The 20,285-nt window shown below is 45.7% G+C and overlaps 1 protein-coding gene across 1 annotated transcript in view; it reads right to left on the bottom strand.

The window, feature by feature from the left end:
• Positions 1-20,285, bottom strand: part of LOC144676225 (uncharacterized) — a 65,025-nt gene that overhangs the window by 27,359 nt on the left and 17,381 nt on the right. Inside the window, exons 9-10 of the mRNA XM_078536715.1 lie at positions 13,341-13,427; positions 7,889-8,073 (exon numbers count right to left, since the gene is read on the bottom strand). Coding sequence (XP_078392841.1) covers positions 7,889-8,073; positions 13,341-13,427 — 272 coding nt within the window. The remainder of the gene's footprint in view (positions 1-7,888; positions 8,074-13,340; positions 13,428-20,285) is intronic.

Consider the following 20,285-nt stretch of genomic DNA (forward strand, 5'->3'; position numbering starts at 1 on the left):
TCAGGGAAGTACCTTTGAAGTCCAACCACTGCTGCAACACGGGGATGCAGCAGCCAATTTGTGCACAGGAAGCTCCCGCTAACAGCAACGGGTTGAGCGGCCAGGTCATGGGTTTTTTTAGGCGTTGTTTGAGGAATCAGTGTTGGCCAGGGGGACACCGGGGAGATCCCCCAGCGCAAAGCTGTCAAACTAAATTTAGAAAAAGAGACTGGGAAAACTTGGAATACTTACACAGGGGGTTCCTTCAAACGTTAGGAAAGAATGTGCTGGTTTCCCCCCGTCCCCCACCCTGAGTACTCAGGTACATTTTCAACAATGGTTTTTTTTCTGATTGTGAGATGTGATAGAGAGAAGGAAGGGAGGGGGGGAAAGAAAATGGCTTTATTCTCAAACAATGGATTGAACAAAACAGGATGTGGCTTTTCCATTATTTGTAGACTCAATGTTACACTGATCTTAGCAGAGTAACTCTGAGTAATACTAACAAAGCAAAGCAAGTGTGGAATCTCAATGCACCGGCAGCAACACCATCTCCTCACGCAACGTCTTTACTGCGTCATTGACTTGGTGTTTAAACTGGACACGTGGCATCTTTCTGTTCACTATTGCCTCTCTCTCGTTTGCTACGATCACACACAACACATTCTCCAGGCAAGCGTCTGCAGATTTGACAAAAAAATAAAATTCTGCAGTGGAAAGATCCAACTCCAGATAAAAATGGGCCTGTCCTTTATTTTGCTTTGGATCCTTTGTGCTTTTCAAGCAACTTGTGCTTCTTACACTCATTCCCCAGTTGCCTCTTTTGAACTGCAGTTCCAACAGAGGTCTGGCTTTCTTAAGCAGATTTCAATCATAATGATATTTCTCCACATACAAGGCACTACCTCGACGCACACAGGTCCTGAACTGTACATCACGGATTGATGCAGAACTAGGAGGCCACTTGACCCATTTGTGCCCGTGCTAGATCTTTGCAAGAGCTATCCGATTAGTCCCGCTTTCCTGCCCTTTTTGCCACCCCCCCCTAGTCCTGCAAAGCTTTTCCCTTTTAAGTATTTAGCCAATTCTCTTTTGAAAATTACAATCGAATCAGCTTCCAACGCAACGCATAAAAAAATTCACCTCAGCTTGCCTCAGCCTGTGGATTGGATCATGTGGAGAGCTCCCCCCAGGCCGTTCTGCTAAAAGGCCCTAATCTACCCTAGCGTGTGGGGTTACGGTCGTGGTTCCAGAAGGTGAAACCAACCAGTTTCTTCGTCATACATCGCACTTGAAGACAGAATCACATTCAATTATCAACAGCGTTATTTTTTTTTTCCAAATCTCTAGATTTTGTTTGGTTGGCACACAATCATTCTAAAAGCTATTTGCCAAACTTTTCACGGTCTGAACCCATTCGCTAGTTGCATCTCATGAGAGCGATGTGAAGAAACGTGTTCTGTTTACAAAATAAAGGCAGAGAGATCCTGCAGAACATTGCACACCCTAACCCTTCTCCAAAAGCCACCTCAATAACCCCCTCAATCCCTTCAGAGGCCCACTCCTCCTCCTCCTCCCCACCGTCTCCCTCAATTGAAGGATTGCTTACCCACCTCCCCAACTCAGTGGCGCGCCCCTTTTCTCTCCCCCTTACCCACACTCGCACGAGCACAATTTATCTTCCGTTCACGGGTGAGGGATTCCAGTTACATGGAGAGATTGGAGAAGGGCACTTGCTTTCCTTACAGCGTTAAGGGAAAATTTCAGAGAGGTGTCTAAAAGTCATGGAGGATCCTGAGATGGGGGAACAACAGTTCCCACTGGCTGGAGGATCGTTAACCAGACAGCACCAGGTTTAAAGTGACTGGCGACAAAATCAAGGCTGAGATGAAGAGGCTGTTTTTCAAACTCAGACAGTCATGCTGATCTGGAATGCACTGCCTGAAATGGTGCGATGGAAACAGATTCAACAGTAACGTCCAAAAGGGAGCTGGATGATGTGCTTAAAAGCAGAAAATAACTGCAGGGCTGTGGGAGAAAGAGCAGGGGATTGGAACTAATTGAATAGCTCCATCATCGAGCTGGTGCAGACACGATGGGCTGAATGGTCTCTTTCTGAGCTTTAACATTCTCTAAGGGCGGCTGGTCAAGCCTACCCTGCGCCGCCTTCTGAATCTCTGATGACCACCATTTACAGCATGAGAATGGATCTTAAGTTTGCTTTTCATGATCGAATCCATCGCCGTGTTTGTTTTTTTGAAGTAGGGGCGACTAATGGGGCTGTCATCGCTGGTGCCTGTTCTAATACCCACCTTGAATAGGAATGCTGAGTGGATGCTACAGCAGGAACTTACACATGGACGAAAGGTCATTAACCTGAAATGTTAACGCTTATTCGTCGCTCCACAGATATTGCCTGACCTCCATGGAGTGTTGTCCAGCATCTATTATAGTATTATTCAGTTGGTTGTGAAGTGCAGACGCTTGATACAGAATACCAACATGGGCCATCACTCTAGTGCCGCACAACAGCCAACTCTTTATCATGGAATGATATACCAAAGGTAAATGGTTTTCATTCAGGTCGAAGAGAGAGAGAGAAAGCCCAAGCGAGGAGCATGAAGAAAGAACGGACATGTTTGAATATATTGGTGCGGGGCGCCCCCTACTGGCAAAATGCATGAAATCGGGGGGAAGCATGAAACGAGTCTCCTACACTCAAAAAAAATGTCTGTGGTCCAATGAGTTAGATCAGAGAACGAGATATGTTTATGACAAAGTGAGGGACATGCAGCATACAAAGAGAGAAAAAAAATAAAAAGTGAATATTACCTTGTCTAGAGTTCATTTTTTAATTCATTCCCAGGATGTGAGCGCTGCTGGCAACACCAGCACTTATTGCCATGGAGAAAGGGGGTGGTGAGCTGCCTTCCTAATAGCTGAGCGGCTTGCTAGGCCATTCCAGGGGGCAGTTAAGAGTCAACCACATTGCTGTGGGTCTGGAGTCAGGTGTAGGCCAGACCGGGTAAAGACGGCAGATTTCCTTCCCTGAAGGATATTAGTGAGCCAGATGAGTTTTTACAACAATCGATGATAGTTTTTAAAAAAAAATTCTTTCATGGGACATGGCATTTATATTGTCCATCCCTAATTGCCCTCCAGAAGGTGGTGGTGAGCCGCCTTCTTGAACTGCCGCAGTCCATGTGGTGTAGGTACAGCCACATTGCAGTTAGGGAGGGAGCTCCAGGATTTTGATCCAGCGACAGTGAAGGAACGGCGATATATTTCCGAGACAGGATGGTGAGTGGCTTGGAAGGGAACTTGCAGTTAGTGGTGTTCCCATGTGTCTGCTGCCCTTGTCCTTCTAGGTGGTAGAGGGTGCACATTTGAAAGGTGCTATCCAAGGAGCCTTGGTGAGCAGTTGCAGTAGATCTTGTAGATTGTACACATTGCTGCCACTGTGCGTCGGTGGTGGAGGGATTGGATTTTGAAGGTGGTGGATGGGGTGCCAATAAGGTAGCTGCTTTGTCCTGGATGGTGTCAAGCTTCTTGGTAGTTGTCATGATTACAAGACTAGCTTTTTATTCTAGATTTATTTATCTAACTGAATTTAAATTCCCTAGCTGCTGAGTTAGTATGCAGATACAGCAAGTGATTAGGAAAGCTCATAGAATGTTGTCGTCTATTGTGAGGGGAATTGAATACAAAAGTAGGGAGGTTATGCTTCAGTTGTACAGGGCATTGGTGAGACTACATCTGGAGTGCTGTGTACAGTATTGGTCTCTTTATTTAAGGAAAGATGTAAATGCATTAGCGGTCCAGAGAAGGTTTACTACACTAATACCTGGATTGGGCGGGTTGTCTTATGAGGAAAGGTTGGACAGGCTAGGCTTGTATCCACTGGAGTTTGGAAGAGTAAGAGGTGACTTGATTGAAGCCTTTAAGATCCTGAGGGGTCTTGACAGGGTGGATGTGGAGAGGATGTTTCCTCTTGCAGGAGAATCTAGAACTAGGGGTCACTGTTTAAAAATAAGGGGTCGCTCATTTAAGACAGAGATGAGGGGAAATTTTTTCTCTCAGAGGTCATGAGTCTTTGAAACTCTCTTCCTCAAAAGGCAGTGGAAGCAGAGTCTTTGAATGGACAGAGGTAAATAGATTCTTGATAAACAAGGGGGGTGAAAGGTTATCAGGTATAGGCAGGAGGTTACAACCTGATCAGCCATGATCTGATTGAATGGCGGAGTAGACTTGAGGGGCAGAGTGGCCTACTCCTCCATGTCCTGTATGGTGCAATTTGAACTTATGTCTTTGGATCATTAGTCCAGGTTTCTGGAATTCTACTCTAATAACATAACCACTAAGCTACCATTAGCTCTGATTCTTAATTAGCACATCAACCACAAAACGCAGGAGCAAATAACAATCTCAAACGTAATGCCGATCCACAAGACTTAGAACAAAATAGCACATTGCTTAAACTGGTCTACACAAGGGAAAAAGCAGTAAAATTTCAGGAACTTTGAGTTCTTTGGTAATCAGGTCAAATTGAAGGTGCTGTGAAATGGATCTCACTACATGCATCGACTAGGTTGGTTCAGCAGCAAGTGTTTGTTCAAAAACACCTTATAAATCAATACAAACTGCTGGGTCCGAGTTTCAGAATAAAGTCAACTCTTTTATTTGTTCGTTGATGGCTAACAGAAAGTTTAAGTTGAGCTACTTTGCTTACTTCAATCCTTCCCCAATCCAGAAAGAATCATCCCCAGGGCTGACAAATCTAAACTGACGTTGCAAGCGGAATCTGTGGAGTGGGGTCAAACTGGTCAAACATCCATGCTAAAAGGTTGGGCCAACACCTGACACTCTTATTGTCGTTACATCTCATCACCTCAGTCCCCCATACTGCAAATCCTGCTTTAAATTAAGCCGCTACTTTATATACAATCCTCAGTCCTGACCCTGATCGATTCAGACTGCCTGTTGAAAGGCTGAGTGTTCCAAAGACTAGATGCAAATACACTTTTAGCACGTTGGCAACTTTGGCAGTCACAAGCTGAGCCTCCCAGCAAACGAAAAACTGCAGGTGCTGGAAATCTGAACAATCTCGGCGATTAAATCCTTCTGTTACCGGCCGATAAACCAACGTGCGCAAAGAAAAATGAAAGCTCATTTTACCCACCAGCCACCAAACGGACCAATCTCCACACCTTAGGGGAATTGGACGCCTAAAGCAATCCAACATCTGAAAGAGGCGGCTGAGGGGGATGGGCCTGATGGAGGTCTTTAAGATTATGGACAGGTTTTGACAGTGGTGACCTGGAAAAGACGTTTCCAGTGAACAGCGGAGACCAGAACCGGGAGCCATAAAAATAAAACAGTCGCTGGTAAATCCGACAGGGAATGCGGGAGAAACTTCTTTACCCAGAGAGGGGCGGGAATGTGGAACTCGCTCCCACAGGCAGTGGTTGGGATGAAGAGCGTTGCATGCATTTCAGGGGAAAGCCAGATAAACACATGAAGGATAAAAGGAACAGAAGGATAGGTTGATGGGGTTAGAGCAAATTAATGGTCACTGAAGTGCCTCTTCCCGCTGCCAGTGCTATTCCACCTGCGGCGGGGAGGCCTCGCCAAGTGGGTAGCCCGGCGGCTTTTTAACTACATGGTCTGGTGCTGGGCAAAAGGCGGGGGCCTGTGGGAGCCCTGAGCCCACCAGAGGCACCCCTCCTCCACGAGGTCACACTGCCCCTTTAATCCTCCTCCTCGTCCTCGCCTCCCTACCCCGGCCTCTTAAACCTGGCCCCTCACTGGGGCCTGCCAGCCAGGCCTCGCCAACACCCCGGGACGTAGCTGAAGTCTGCCATCGATAACTACCCCTTCTTCAGGGGCTGGCTGTACGGTCCGGATAGTGACCACCCTCAAGACCGGTGCCGCTGGGACCAATCGGCCAATCCGATTGGTCGTCAGCTTTGGGGGGGTGGGACTTCCACCCGAGATGGTGCCGGAAGACTTGACCTTAGGCAATTAACACCCCGCGGCGGGGGGTGTGGGGGTTAAATGGCAAATGGCTGCTGGGCTTAGTGGGGGGGGGGTGCGTCCCCCTGTCGACTCTCTGGAAGGCAGGGTGGGAAACCCTGTTTTCCCAAAATCCTGCCCAATAGACTTGTTGGGCTGAGAACGGCCCTCGCCGCAAAGATTTAATGTAAAACAGCCCCCCTCGGCTTCTCATTTGACAGCCACGCGAAAATCCAATGTTCTGCGGCCTAAAAACTTTCTTTAGCGTTTTATTGCCACAATCGAACTGAAGGAACAGCTGGAGAACAGGGTTAAAACTGTGATAGTGCGATAAGCCTGTTAACGGACACTCGAGTGGAAAGGCCCCATCATTCATTCCTCTCACAGTTTATACGAAGAAGCTGCTGATTCACAGGAACAGTTTGTACCGAAGCTAAGGGTTTATTGGTGACTCTTTAGCCAGTCAACTGATCAATGATTAGATCAGCATGTGGACCCAGCACGTCACACAAGAACATCTAGCGGTATGCTTACAGTGCAGTCTACTCAAAACGTGCGTTATTTTTTTGCTGTACTTTAAAAGTCAAAATACAGTTTCATTTATTGAAATGGCATCTTGCCAAAGGCCTGTCCGCTAAGCAGTATTTTTTTCCATCAGTAAGCAGCATTTAGTGTACGTGTATAACCTTGCAACCTCGTGACTGTAAACACTATTCCAGTCATAATTCACTGGTGAATACACAGGTCAGCAGCACTTCAAGAGATCGCACCAAAACTTTAAATATTTGTCAAAGTTTTCAACAAAAAAATTTGCACCCAGACTGCTTCTGCGGAACCCAGTGCTGATCCTAGTCATACCGTCGGTTAAAACGATAATCAGGAAGGATGGCCTAGTGGTAACGATGCTGGGCTAGTAGTAGTAGTAGCAGCACAGAGGCTCGGGCTTATTATCTGGGGACAGAGGTTCAGATCCCACCATGGCCGATGGTGGAATTTAACTTCAATTATTCAATCTTGGAATTAAAATCCAGTCTCAGTAATGGTGACCATGGAACAGTCAAGCTCGTCATAAAAACCCATCTGATCCACTAATACTCTTTAGGGAAGGAAATCTGCCACCCTAACCCGGTCTGGCCTGCGTGACACTATGTGGTTGGCTCTTAGCTGCCCTATGAAATGGCTTAGCAAGCCACTTAGCTCACCAGCACCTCCTCATGGGCAATTAGGGATGAGCAACAAATGCTGGTCTCGTCAGCAATGCTCAAATCCCATGAAAGAATTTTTATTTAAAAAAAGTGAAAGTGCCTCATGTTATCCTAACGCCTGGACTATGATGTACTTTAAACCAGAAGATAATTCCTGATGAAAGGTCATGGATGAGAAATGTCTCTCTCTCTCTCTCTCCACAGATGCTTCCTGAACTGTTGAGTGCCCCTTGTTCACCTTCATGACTTTCCACTTCCCTTTTCAGAGCCTTCAACAATAACTTTATTTACGCAGCATCTTTAATGCACTAACACATGCCCAGAGGCTTCACAGGAGCATTATAAAACAGCATGCAACACTGAGCCCACATAAAGAGGTGGGTCTTAAGGAGTGTTTTAAAGGATAAAAGCGAGGTGTAGGGAGGGGATTCCAGAGCTTGGGGCCTACGCAACTTCTGCCGACGGTGGAGCGATTAAAACTGGGGATGCCCAAGAGGCCAGGATTAGAGGAGCGCAGGGGTCAGCTGTTGCTTTAGGGATGCTTTTGAACTTGCAGAAAATAGTCAACATCGTCATTCTCAGCGGACTGCAACGTTGAGCTGCAACAATATAAATGACCCTGAACACAGCCCTCAGCTTAATAGTTTGTCCATAACTCGACCACATTGAAAGCAAATGAAACACAGTTTTACCTGCTGGGTTACCAGCTTGCCAACCTGTTGTTTTGCCGGCACCGGGGGCTGCAGTCGGCTTGAAGGCTGGGCCAGGCGGAGCAGTAGCTGGTGACGTGTGGCAGACCCCACCTGGATGCTTGGTCATGGGCTTGACTGAAGCTGTGGCTGGGCCAATGGGCTGAGGGACCTCCGCACCATCTCCGCTGTAAAAGAGCAAAGGAAATCGGCCCTCAGTTCCTTAAGTAATAGTTTCCATAACGCTCACAGGTTAGGGATATTCCTGGAACAGCCACTTCATTCCGGACCTATGAAGCAAATTCCCTTATTCAAGGCTGAAATCTAAATTGTAACAATGCTGCAATGTTTTTGTTGCTGCTTAAAGTCAAGTATCGTGAAGGAGATTTTTATTACAGTTGAGTTTCTGCTTTGGGCTGGAAGAAACAGTTTTGGCTTTTACTTTTTTTTTAAATAAAAAAAGTGCTTTGCCATCTATTCTATGTAAAGTACCTGCGTTAATGGAGTCATTTTTGGAGGCTTGGGAAGAACGTACATTATGTTCTCAGCTCAGAGGAGCACCACACCATTGGTGATAAAAATAAACATTTACACATCGTTCATCAATGTGCTTCACACTGTGTGTCAGAGCAGATCCAGTTCCAGCCCATATTATCGGCATCAAGTCCAAAGCACCAGCGGAAAAATGGCTAAGTAAGGAACTGTTCCTTTGCTTCAATCCAATAAAAGCACTCAGAACCTCACAGCGCAAAAGCAAGTCACCTGACCCCATCATGCTAGCTCTTTGAAAGAGCTGTCCAATTTAGCCCCACACCCCAATTATCTCCCCCAGAGCCCAACAAATTAACTCTCTTCAAGCTCATGGCCAATTGCCTCTCAAAACATCCAAAAGAATCGGATTCCACCACATTTCCAGTCAGTGGTTTCCTGATCTTAACACATCAGTGAAGATTTTTTTCCTTGTTGCCCCTCTACTTCATTTGCCAATTAGTTAAAGTCCACCACCTTTGGTTGATGGTTGGCCTTGTGGTGCAGTGGGTGGCGCCCCTGCTTCTGACCCAGGAGCTCCAGGTTCGTCCCACCCCAGGACTTAACGGCCATGGAAGGTGGGCTCATAACGTGTCCAAACAGGTTGAGTGTCAACCCGCAAACCCTTCCAACACAGACCAATGGCAGGTGGTAAGAAAGGGAGAGATTCCTGGACAGCCATGTGATGGAAAGAGGGTTGGAGCCTCCACCATCACTATCTGTGGCTCCAGACTACAACAGCCATGGAAAAGTGCAACGTTGCCACGGCAACTCAGACTTCCTGAGTGACATGTAACACTGCCACCACCTCGGGTTAGCTTCTGCCTACTTGCTCTGTCAAAATATTTTAGGATTTTGAATAACTCCATTAGGTCTCCCCTTAACCTTCAATGCTCCAAGGAGAACAATTCCAGTCTCTCCAAGCATCATCCTGGTAAACTCCTCTGTACCCTGTTCAGAGTTTCGACGTCCTTCCCAGAATGAAACAGTGTACCAGCCATAATACTCCATTCCGAAGCCTGATCTGTAAATGTTTAGTGTGACTTCATTGTTTTTGTATCATTGCTCCTACTTACAAAGCCAAGAACCCCAAATGCTTCCTTAACTTTTACTTAATACATAGAATTTACATCAAAACAGGCCGCTTGGACAATGTTTATGCGCACGCGATCCTCCAACCTCCCTGTTTCATCCACTATGTTAACATATCCTTCTTTTCCTTTCTCCCACATAAACTTATCCAGCTTCCCCTTAAATGCATCTATGTTGTTCACTTCAACCATTCCATGTGGTAGTGAGTTTCATACTCTCAACACCCTCAGCCATGACAGCCCTTTTGAATCTCTCATGGGATTTATCAGTGACCCATCTTATGCTAGAAACACCGTCAGAAAATGTACCCTCTTCACATGCACAATTCACGTGCTGCAACTCCTAATCACTACTTCAATTGGAGTAGCGAGTACACTTGAGGTGTCAGCCATGGCTCAGTTGATAGTGCTCTCGCCTCAGAGTTAGAAAGTTCCGGGTTCAACTTCCACTCCAGGACTTGAGCACAAGAATCAAGGCCGGTACCTCAGTGCAGTGGTGAGGGAATGCTGCACTGTTAAACTTTCAGATGAGATACCAAGCCAAGGGACTGCTCTCCCCTCACACGTAAGACATTCAGTGGCACTATTTTGAAAAAGAATAGGGAAGTTCTTACCGGTGCGCTGGCCAATATTTATCCCTCAAACGACCATCGCTAGAAACAGATTATTTGGTCATTACCACATTGCTGTTGGTAGGAGTTTGCTGTGCGCAAAATTACAACAGTGATTATACTTCAGAAGTGTGTCATTGGCTGCAAAGTGCTTTGAGATGTCCTGTGGTCCTGAAAGGCACTTTTTAAATTCAAGTGCTTCTCTCTATCAAATTCTTTGGTAACTAATAGTGATCAGCTTGGTTTCCTTTGAATTGTCCAATTTCATCAGGAGCTTTACAATTCAAAAGGAAAGGGAAATGATCACTGCACTCCTAATTACAGTCTCAACATCTGGGTGCATGAATGCATGCGCGGATGGACAGACAGACAGCAAGCCTGCACATCGGCAAGTATCTAGTCAGACAAGAAACAAGAGAACATGTTAAAAGAGGTATAACTATATATAACCACTATATGTTCATAAGATGGGTTTCTCTCAGTTTCTGCAGCTTTAGGTATATAGGAATAGTAGATTGATTTTTCCCTGTACACACAAAATGAAATACATTGGCAGAAATATTTAATACAAATTATATCGACACTATTGCATTACACAAAACACTCTTCTCAGGTTAAGTTGTACCGTTTCAAATAATAATTAACTTGCATTTATTTCCTGTTCCATTAACAAACAATTTTGGGTATCAATACAACCTCAAAAACACTGAAGCAATTAATATGTAAAGATGCCTAATTTTGTAATCTAGTAACAATGAATCACACTGGAAGAGTGTATTGCATATTAGCTGATCGGGCAGTCGTCTGGACACAACATTTGACCTTAGTGGCTTCTGGCTCGAAAAACATCAAATGAAACTGGCCAGTGTTTTTTGCTCCTGATCAATTTTGCCAATGACTCCTGTTGGAAGGTGTGCACATATGTGGGGTCATTAGAGGAGAATAAGTCTGGGTCCAGGTGTGATAATCTCTGCAAACAACTCCGGGTTCCCAGGGTTCACTTTGGGAAGGTATGTGGATTACTCTCTCCTGGGATGCCCACAGGAGGGCAGACATCCAATCTGTCAATACCAGAGCAGATAGGGAGAAGCTTTTACCGGTTAACGGGAAGATTGATAGCCAGAGGACACGGATGCAAAATAACGGGTTAAAGAAAAAAAGCCCGGGCTGGGAGAGAAGAGGAGGAACGTTTTCCCTACACAGCGAGTTATGACCTGGGACATGTTGACTGAAAGGGCGGTGGTGGGTGCAGATTCAACAAGTACTTTCCAAAGGGAACTGTATAAATACTTTTTTAAAAATGCATGGTTGCAAGGAAAGAGAGGGATAATGGAACTAATTGGTAACTCTTTCAGAGACCCAGTACAGTCATGATAGGCTACATGGCCTCCTCCTGTGCACCACGTTTCTATGTTTGATTCTGGGCTGCTATTGTCACTTGAAAACAATGCAGGATTGGTTTGAATGACTATTACTGATTAACAGCCAAAATATCACGGGAGACAGCAGGTTTAAGTATCAATACAATTGTTCTCCCTCCCCATATTGTTTGCTTCCTTTCCCATTTCTGTCCCAGATTAGTTTCCTTGGGCAGAATTTTGCCCTTGAAGGCGGGCGGGCCCCACCGGCTCGGCGGTGGGCTGGCAGCCGATCGCCACTGCCGCTGAAATGGGCCCAGCCGCCATTTTGAGTGGGTGGGCCGCCCGACGGGAAGCGCTATGCACTTCCTGTGCAGGCTGGGGGGGAGGGATTCCCCAACTGTCAGAGTGCGCTCTGAGCGCATGCGCAGGAAAGAACGCACATCACCCTGAGGCTAAGCGCTGCCTCAGGGAGATCGCTGAGAGTGTTTGAAACTTTAAAAATAGAAAAATAAAAAAATTATTAGCATGTCCCCCCTCATGTGACAATGTCACACGAGATGGGACATGTTCATAAATATCACAAAAACTTTATTAAACTTTTTAAAAACAGACATGAAACCTCACCCGCCAGTGGATGAGGTTTCATGTTTTTTCTCCTTCCCGCCGGGGCTCCTGGCCTGCCCGCCAGCCTTAAGGTTGGACGGGCAGGACCTTTAATTACCTTAATGATCCTGTCAATGGCCTCAATTGGCCATTGACAGGTCGGCGGGCGGACAGCTGATTTCGCTGTCCCCCCAGCCTTCCTGAATATTTAAATGGGGCGAGGTGACATCGGGGGTTCCCACCGACATCATCCCGCGTCGGCGAGCGGGCCCCGCCCCCAGCTCGCCGACGGAAAAATTCTGCCCCTTGTGTTCATAACGCGGCCCACGTACATCTCATTGGACCCTAGCGACGTGCAAAGTGATTGGTGCCCCTTTCACCCAAACATGATCTGATCAAGATTCTGGCTTCTTAAAATGAAAGGGGGTGGGGCGAATAGGAGAAACCCTGCATGGAAATACTTCTAAGGTGCAGTCACACTCTAGCCAGTGCACCAATGGACAATGTTTGGCTTTGTACGGATAATGTCCTTAATGTAAGCACTTTCCGCGGTTAGCGTCTGGACTGGAAACTGGAGGCAATGTGAGCGACACCCCCAGGAGAGGGCAGTCTTACTCCACTTCACTTGGGACTTTGGGCCTCGGCTCTCACTCCAAAGCTCCACTCCCCATTCACGTTAAAAGCTCTTGAAGCATGAACACACCGTCAGGTACCATTACTCAACCTAGATCTCCTCATCCGTCCAAATCTCCCGTTTCATAGGAAGGCCAAGCCTAGATCGCCCGACCAACAACCTGCATTCGTATAGCGCACTCAACGCAGTAAAACGTCCCGAGGTGCTTCACAGGAGGTTATCGAGCAACATTTGACACTGAGCCACGTAAGGAGATATTAGGACAGGAAGGTAGGTCTTAAGAAGTGTCTTAAAGGAGGAGCGAGAGGTGGGGGGACGAAGAGGCTGAGGGAAGGAATTATAGGGCACAGGATCTAGCCAGCTAAAGGGTAACCACCAATGGCGGAGAGTTGAAAATTGGGGATGCATAAGAGCCCAGAATTAGAGGGGGGCAGAGATTTTGGAGGATTTCAGGGCTGGAGGAGATTACAGAGATAGGGAGGGGGGGGTGAGGCCGTGGAGGGATTTGAAAACAAGGATTAGAATCCAATTTAGCAGTACCGTAGGTTCACACAATGTAGATTTCCAACCAATCCAATTTTACCCTTCTATAAGGCGCTACTTGGCCAAAAGACTGAGAAATATTACCTAGACATTGAAGACTTAATTGGCGAGATTGAAAAGATTTTGCAAGAAGATTTTTCTGTAGAGGAAACTGATTCATGCCATGTAACGCTGTGAAAACAGAAAGGTCGGGTAAAAGAAGAGCACATTTGTAGGTACAGTAGAAAGTGGTGTTCAAAAGGAAGAGCTTGAGTGAGGTCAGAACCTTACCTTCTTGCTCTCTAACCTTCCCTCCAACACCTTGTCCGAGTGGATTTGTTAACTAACCCATTCCCACGCTATCAAGTTACCCAGGAATGGTATGGGTCGACTATTTCACGTTTTGCCTTTCTCTCTCGACTGGGAGAAGTATGAGTCTCTGCTCAGCACGTGAAAGCAAAGTGTAGGGGCTCACACTTGGGAGAGCACCCCCACCACCCGCCCAATCCCCCTCCAAAACTCTGTGCCGATACAGTCCCAATCTGGGTCACCTGCTTCTAAGATCCACCCTCATTATATTTACCAGTTTCGCATTAGATACTGCATACTTAATTCACACATGCAGGCACATGGTCTAAAGTTGAGCACATTAAATTTCCCAGTAAATTGTGCAAGCAATGGCCTTGGTCCCATTATTTAAAATAGGTCCCACTTTGGCTTTGAGAGACTTTCTAGAGCTTCTGAAGGTCACCAAGCATTCAGCCAATACACATTCTGTACACAAAAGATTCTGGGTGTAAATTCAATACATGAGATGACAGATTTGAGAATTTCTTCCAGCGCCCTGTAAAGGGCAGGAAACAGCCTTACAAGTGTTCACAACTTTGGGCTTCAAATGAAAGGTCTGTCACTGATGAGGACAGTAAATCCCTTCAGGGGGCTACTGCCATCAGGGCATCTCGGTGCTGCTTTAGGAGGTATTGATTGCAGTGTGTGTCTTTTTAATTGGACTTGCTGTGTGTGTCTGATGAATCACGAGCACAAACCCACCTCCTATAACAATTGATCACCATCACTGGAATGGCATTCAAAGCTTGCAATGACACACTAAAAATTATTTTCCATTATTTGCACCAATTGTCGACATCCAGCTGTGTTTACAGAGGCTGTGGCACCTTGTCCGAAAATGACAGATACAACCTGCACAAAGCAGAGATTCTGTAGAAAGACATTCCATCATAGAAAAAGCATTGCGAGGGCACTAGGGACGCTGAGGCTGCAAGTATTTTTTTTTTTGGGTAGTAGAGAAATCGAGGGATGTGGGGATAGAGCGGGAAAGTGAAGTTGAGGTAGGTCTTGTTGAATGGCGGAGCACGCCCGAGGGAGGGGCCGAATGGCTTACTCCGGCTGTCATTTCTTATATTCTCACATAATCCAAGAGGTAAATTGTAAGATCAGCGACTACTCCCACACAACAGAGCCAAGAATTCAATACATGCTGAAAGCAGGGACTTAAAACGAAGGTGCCATTCTCTTTTGCTCTAATTCAACGATTACTCGATTTTGCTAAGTGGGTTCACGAGGAAATCTTCGGGTTTTTTTTTGTCACGGGATCAAGGGGAGGGAGGGGGGTGAAACTGGACGTTCAGCGTCAGAATAGACGCTCCATCCTCGGCTGTAGGGACCCCCCCTGCCATTTCACGTGCTGTTCAAAGGGCTCTAAGCTCTGGCAGCGCACCTGTTCACTGCTCAATAAACCAAGAATGTATGTTCCATAACACGGCCATTTAATGTGGTAATACTGCCCGGCTCAGCTGCTCAAAGTACATCTCACAGTTGTGCACAATCCCAAACAGGGATATGGTTTATGTAAGCCAACACTGGTCCATAAACGAGTTGGACGCGTTAATGGAATGAGCCTGTTGGTGCACGTGCACGCGCATGCACACGCACGTGCAAAGAGAGACACTTTGTCCAATATTGTTTGAAAAGAGAGAAATGTGGCCAAAGATTTTCATCTTGCACATATCAGGACAAACACAAGAATGCCAAATTTCAAATGCCTTCTTGTGTTTGTCCTGATGTCTGCACGATGAGAAGCTTCAGCAACACGTTTCTATTTCAACAATATTGAAATTCTGCGCACGCTTTTCCCTTCAAAGTAATTTGATTTATAATTTTAGCAATTTTTTTGATAAGCAGTAACGGCTTGAATATCTAAAATAAGAACAGAAAATGCTGGTCAAGCAGCGTCTGTGGAGAGGGAAGCAGAGTTAACATTTCAGGCCAATGACCTCCGATCAATACTGGAAGAAGTTAGAGATTTAACAGTGTTTGAGCAAGTAAAGAGCCAGGGAAAGTGGGTGGCGGGGGGGTAGAGGAGGAAAGAACAATGGAAAAGGGACAATGGTGCCAGACACAAAAAAAAAGGGAGTGCCCAGAGGGGATGTAAATGGTTACAGCAGAATCATTACTACCTGCTGTCTGAGGAAACAGGGTTATGATCTGAAATTACTGAACTCAATGTCCAGTCTGGAAGGCTGTGAAGGGTCTAAGCAAAATACGAGTTGCTGTTCCTCGAGCTTCCAATGAGCTTCACCGGAAGTTGAAGTGGGGTCTAGGACAGTGGAGGTCAGACTGGGAGTGGGGTGGGAAGTTAAAGTGGCCAGAACTGGAGAAGTGCAGAGATCTCAGGAGTTTACAAAGATAGGAAGGGGGGCGCGAGGGCATGGAGGGATTTGACAACAAGGATAAGGATTTTAAATCTGAGGCGTTGCTGAGCTGGGATCCAAGGGAGGTCAGCAAGCACAGGGGGTGATTGGTGAACAGGGCTTGGTGTGAGGTAAGGCACAGTCGACCAGCAGAGATTTCGATGAGCCCAGAGTTACGAAATGGAGGTGTAAAGAGGTAAATGCGCTTTTCTTGTTCTCTCCCTCATTCCCGCTTTGAAAGGCACTCTGCCTGCCTTGGAGAAGGGTAGGCTTTGGACTGACCAAGCCACGCGGAGCCAAGCCACTCACTGTCTTTAGGCTTTAATGGCACTTTTCCAAACGTCCCAGAAAAGTTTCTGGCTGTTCGCGGAAAACACTTTTCATTCAAAATGAAATCTCTTTAACAATTGCGCCTATGCATTCCCAAAGAAAAGCCGAAATTCTTGGCCAGGCAGATTCCTGGTGCTGGCATCAGTACACCAGCTTATGGGTCTTCAAGTGCAAGTTAGCGTTCGTGCAAATACCGTAGGACAGAGCAATGAGCCCATCAGTGTTGGAGGCTGGAACAGTCGATGCACTCGTCCCCGCTACTTTCCAGCACAAACAGAATGTAACATATCCAACAGAACACCACCTATATTTGTAAATGTGCCACACACATGCTGCTCTCAGCTGTCCAATTACTCTCGACAATGAAGACAGCAACTGCATTCAGTCCTCCGTGCTTCTGGGGGCTGTGTACGCCCGATCAGCTCTCGTGGTTACAGAGTCAGATGGCTTCATTCCTCCCCCCCCTCCAAACACACTACTAATGGGTGTTCGTATACATCTTGGGAGAGGAAAGCGTGGAAATTAAAAGCGAATTAAGAAGCTGCACCAAACTTGGGGCGTTTTCTCAGCTGCAAAGTTCACTCTCGCACAAAGAACAAATTGTTCAGGCGTTTAAACCATTAAAAAGAAATCAGGAGTGGATCAACTATTTCCTCTGGCTTGGGGAGAATACAGAACAAGGGGATGTAATCTTCAAGATTGAGCCAGGCCATTTGGAAAGCAATGTCTCCACACAAAAGGGAGAAGGCAAATGTGAAACTCTCACAGGTTGTGGACCCTGGGACAATTGCAACGTCAGCGTGATTAAAAACACAAATACTTACCTTCGGAGGTCGGGAACTTCCACCCTGTACCTTCCACACGTGCGGTGGCCAGGAAATAGCGGGCACACGTGCAGCTCCTGTCTTTTGCATTCTTTAGGCCAGGAACCAGCCATGCGCGGCTGTGCAGTGGAAAAGCAGCAGAATGGCGCAAAAAGCAGGTCAGGTGACCTGCTAGTGGAGCGCCATTGCGCTGAGTGTGTCCCAGGGAGTAGGGCACGGAGGGGGAGGTCCCAGAAGAAAGTCCCAGGCACAGACAAAGACAGGGATCAGAGAGAAGTCCCAGTAGACAAGCTAAAAAAAAAAGGAGCAGAGCAATAGGCTCTGAGTTAAAGAGAGAGTTGCAAGGAGCAGACTTGAAGCAAAGCAGGCTTGAGAGAAGCCCTGAAGATCCAAGGAGGCTGCCAAAAATTGGTGACTCCTTACTGCGGGCTTTTTGGAGCAGTGGTGTTTTGCTTGGCACAGCCGGGGACCTGAAATTGTGCCGGGAAGGTGAAGTTTGGGAATCTCGGAAGGCGAGGTTGAAACCCTGCGAGGCGAGCCATTATTGCAGCCTTCCGAGTGGGAGTGATGTTTGGAGAGAACTCCAAGGCCGGTTCTTCAAATGTGGAGATTGTTTTTCTCACTGAGGTTTCCAAAGTGTCAGTGAAACTGGTCGGCTCACAATGTGAAAAAAATGTCTGGGTGGGTTGTTGAGAAATCCATGGAAGCTGCTTTGGTTGCAACTGTCATTTATTGTATAATGTTCACCTGTTAATTCACATGTACCTCATACTTGCCTGGAATACTAGAGTATAAGATAGATATCGTAATTTGTTTTATTTTTCTGAATTTGTATATGTCTGTAAAGATATTGCTGGGGTGAAAGAATAGTGAATATTTGAATCACGTTCGTGTGTTTGTATTAAGATTTTCTCAACCATTTTGTCTGGTGTAATATCGTTCATTTTTCTTGTTTAGTAAATATTTTATTTTTTGTGTTACAAGTTCATCAGCAGACTCATGTGAATTTGTTCAGTAACTTTCCTCCATGGTTTCTGAAAAAAGTTAGTATCCATCAGGCCAGGTTTCACTCTGGGATCTGACTTTCCCAGTATTAACATCAGCTGTGATTGTAACATTAGGGACTGCGAACGATAGATTAATGCATGTTAAGGGTATTAAGGGGCATGGAACTAAGGTGGGTAAGCAATGTTGAGGTACAGGTCACCCACAATCTCACTGATTGGCAGCAGAACAGGCACAAGGTGCTAAATTGACTACTCGTATGTAACATGGATATTCATTGAAGGCACTACGATAATGTCAAGAGGACGGACGAACAGCAAAACCTGGCTTGATCAGCTGGACAAGTGAGCTGCTAAAAGAGCAAAAGGACTGAGGGGCTTCCTGAGTTAGAGCTACAGACATGGTGGAAGGGGACAGGTACCACACAACTAATACAGTGCCAAACTCTTAAAAAGGACCAATTTCCTGTATCCTGTAAATCAGCATAGAGAGGTGAGAATGATCTGTGGAGGGAGAAACAGAGTGAACGTTTCAAGTCCGTATGGCGTCTTCAGAGCCCTGAATGAGAGCCATACGGACAGGAAAGGTTCACTCTGCTTCTCTCTCCACAGATGCTGCCAGACGTGCTGAGATTTTCCAGCACTTTCTGTTTTTATTTCAGATCTCCAGCATCTGCAGGATTTTGCTTTTATTCACTAGAATGATACCTGGACTCAAAGAGTTAAGCCACATGGTCAGATTAAACAAATTAGGGTTGTATTCCCTGGTAGTCAGAAGGTTAAGGGGAGATTTGATCAAAGTTTTCAAGGTATTAAGCAGAACAGACAAGGTAGAAACAATTTCTGCTAGTTGGTAAGTCGAAGGTTCCGTTATGTTGGAAAATAGCAAATGTAACTCCTTTATTCAAAAAGGGAGACAGAAAGCAGGAAACTACAGACCAGTTAGCTTAACATCTATCAAAGGGAAAATGTTAGAGGCTGCTATGAAAGATGTTATAGTGGGGCTCTTAGGAAAGTTTAAGACAATCAGACAGAGTCAGCATAGCTTTGTGAAAGGGGAAATCATGTTTAACCAATTGATTGGAATTCTTTGAAGAAGTAACACATGCTGTGGATAAAGGGGGACCAGTGGATGTACTGTACTTAGATTTCCAGAAGGCATTTGATAAGGTGCCACATCAAAGGTTATTGCAGAAAATAAAAGCTCATGGTGTAGGGGGTAACATTGGCATGGATAGAAGATCGGCTAGCTAACAGGAAACAGAGGGTAGCCATAAATGGATCTTTTCCTGGTTGGCGGGATATAACGAGTGGTGTGCCACAGGGATCAATGCTGGGGTCTCAAGTGTTTACAATTTATATAAATGACTTGGACGAAGGGACAGAGGGTACGGTTGCTAAATTTGCTGATGACACAAAGATAGGTAGGAAAGTAAGTTGTGAGGAGGATGTAAGGAAGCTACAAAGTGACACAGATAGGTTAAGAGCGTGGGCAAAGACCTGGCAAATGGAGTATAATGTGGGCAAATGTGAAATCGTCCATCTTGGCAGAAAGAATAAAAATGGATATCATTTAAATGGTGAGAGATTGCAGAGCTCTTGAGATTCAGAGGGATCTGAATATCCTAGTGCATGAATCACAAAAGGCTAGTATGCAGGTACAGCAAGAAATTAGGAAAGCTAATAGAATGTTATCGTCTATTGTGAGGGGAATTGAATACAAAAGTAGGGAGGTTATGCTTCCATTATACAGGGCACTGGTGAGATCACATCTAGAGTAATGGATACAGTATTGGTTTCCTATTTAAGGAAAGATGTAAATGCGTTAGAAGCAGTTCAGGGAAAATTTACTGGACTAATACCAGGAATGGGTGGATTGTATTATGAGGAAAGGTTGGAAAGATTAGGCTTGTATCCTCTGGGGTTTAGAAGAGTAAGAGGTGACTTGATCGAAACTTTTAAGATCTTGAGGGGTCTTGACAGAGTGGATGTGGAGAGGATGTTTCCTCTTGTGGGAGAATCTAGAACTAGGGGGTCACAATTTAAAAATAAGGGGTCGCTCATTTAAAACAGAGATGAGGAGAAATTTTTTCTCTAAGAGGGTTGTGAGTCTTTGGAACTCTCTTCCTCAAAAGGCAGTTCAAGCAGAGTTTCTGAATACTTTTAAGGCAGAGCTAGATA

Source organism: Cetorhinus maximus, unplaced genomic scaffold, assembly GCF_964194155.1.
Source record: "Cetorhinus maximus unplaced genomic scaffold, sCetMax3.hap1.1 HAP1_SCAFFOLD_1442, whole genome shotgun sequence".
In the NCBI taxonomy this organism is placed as follows: Eukaryota; Metazoa; Chordata; class Chondrichthyes; order Lamniformes; family Cetorhinidae; genus Cetorhinus; species Cetorhinus maximus.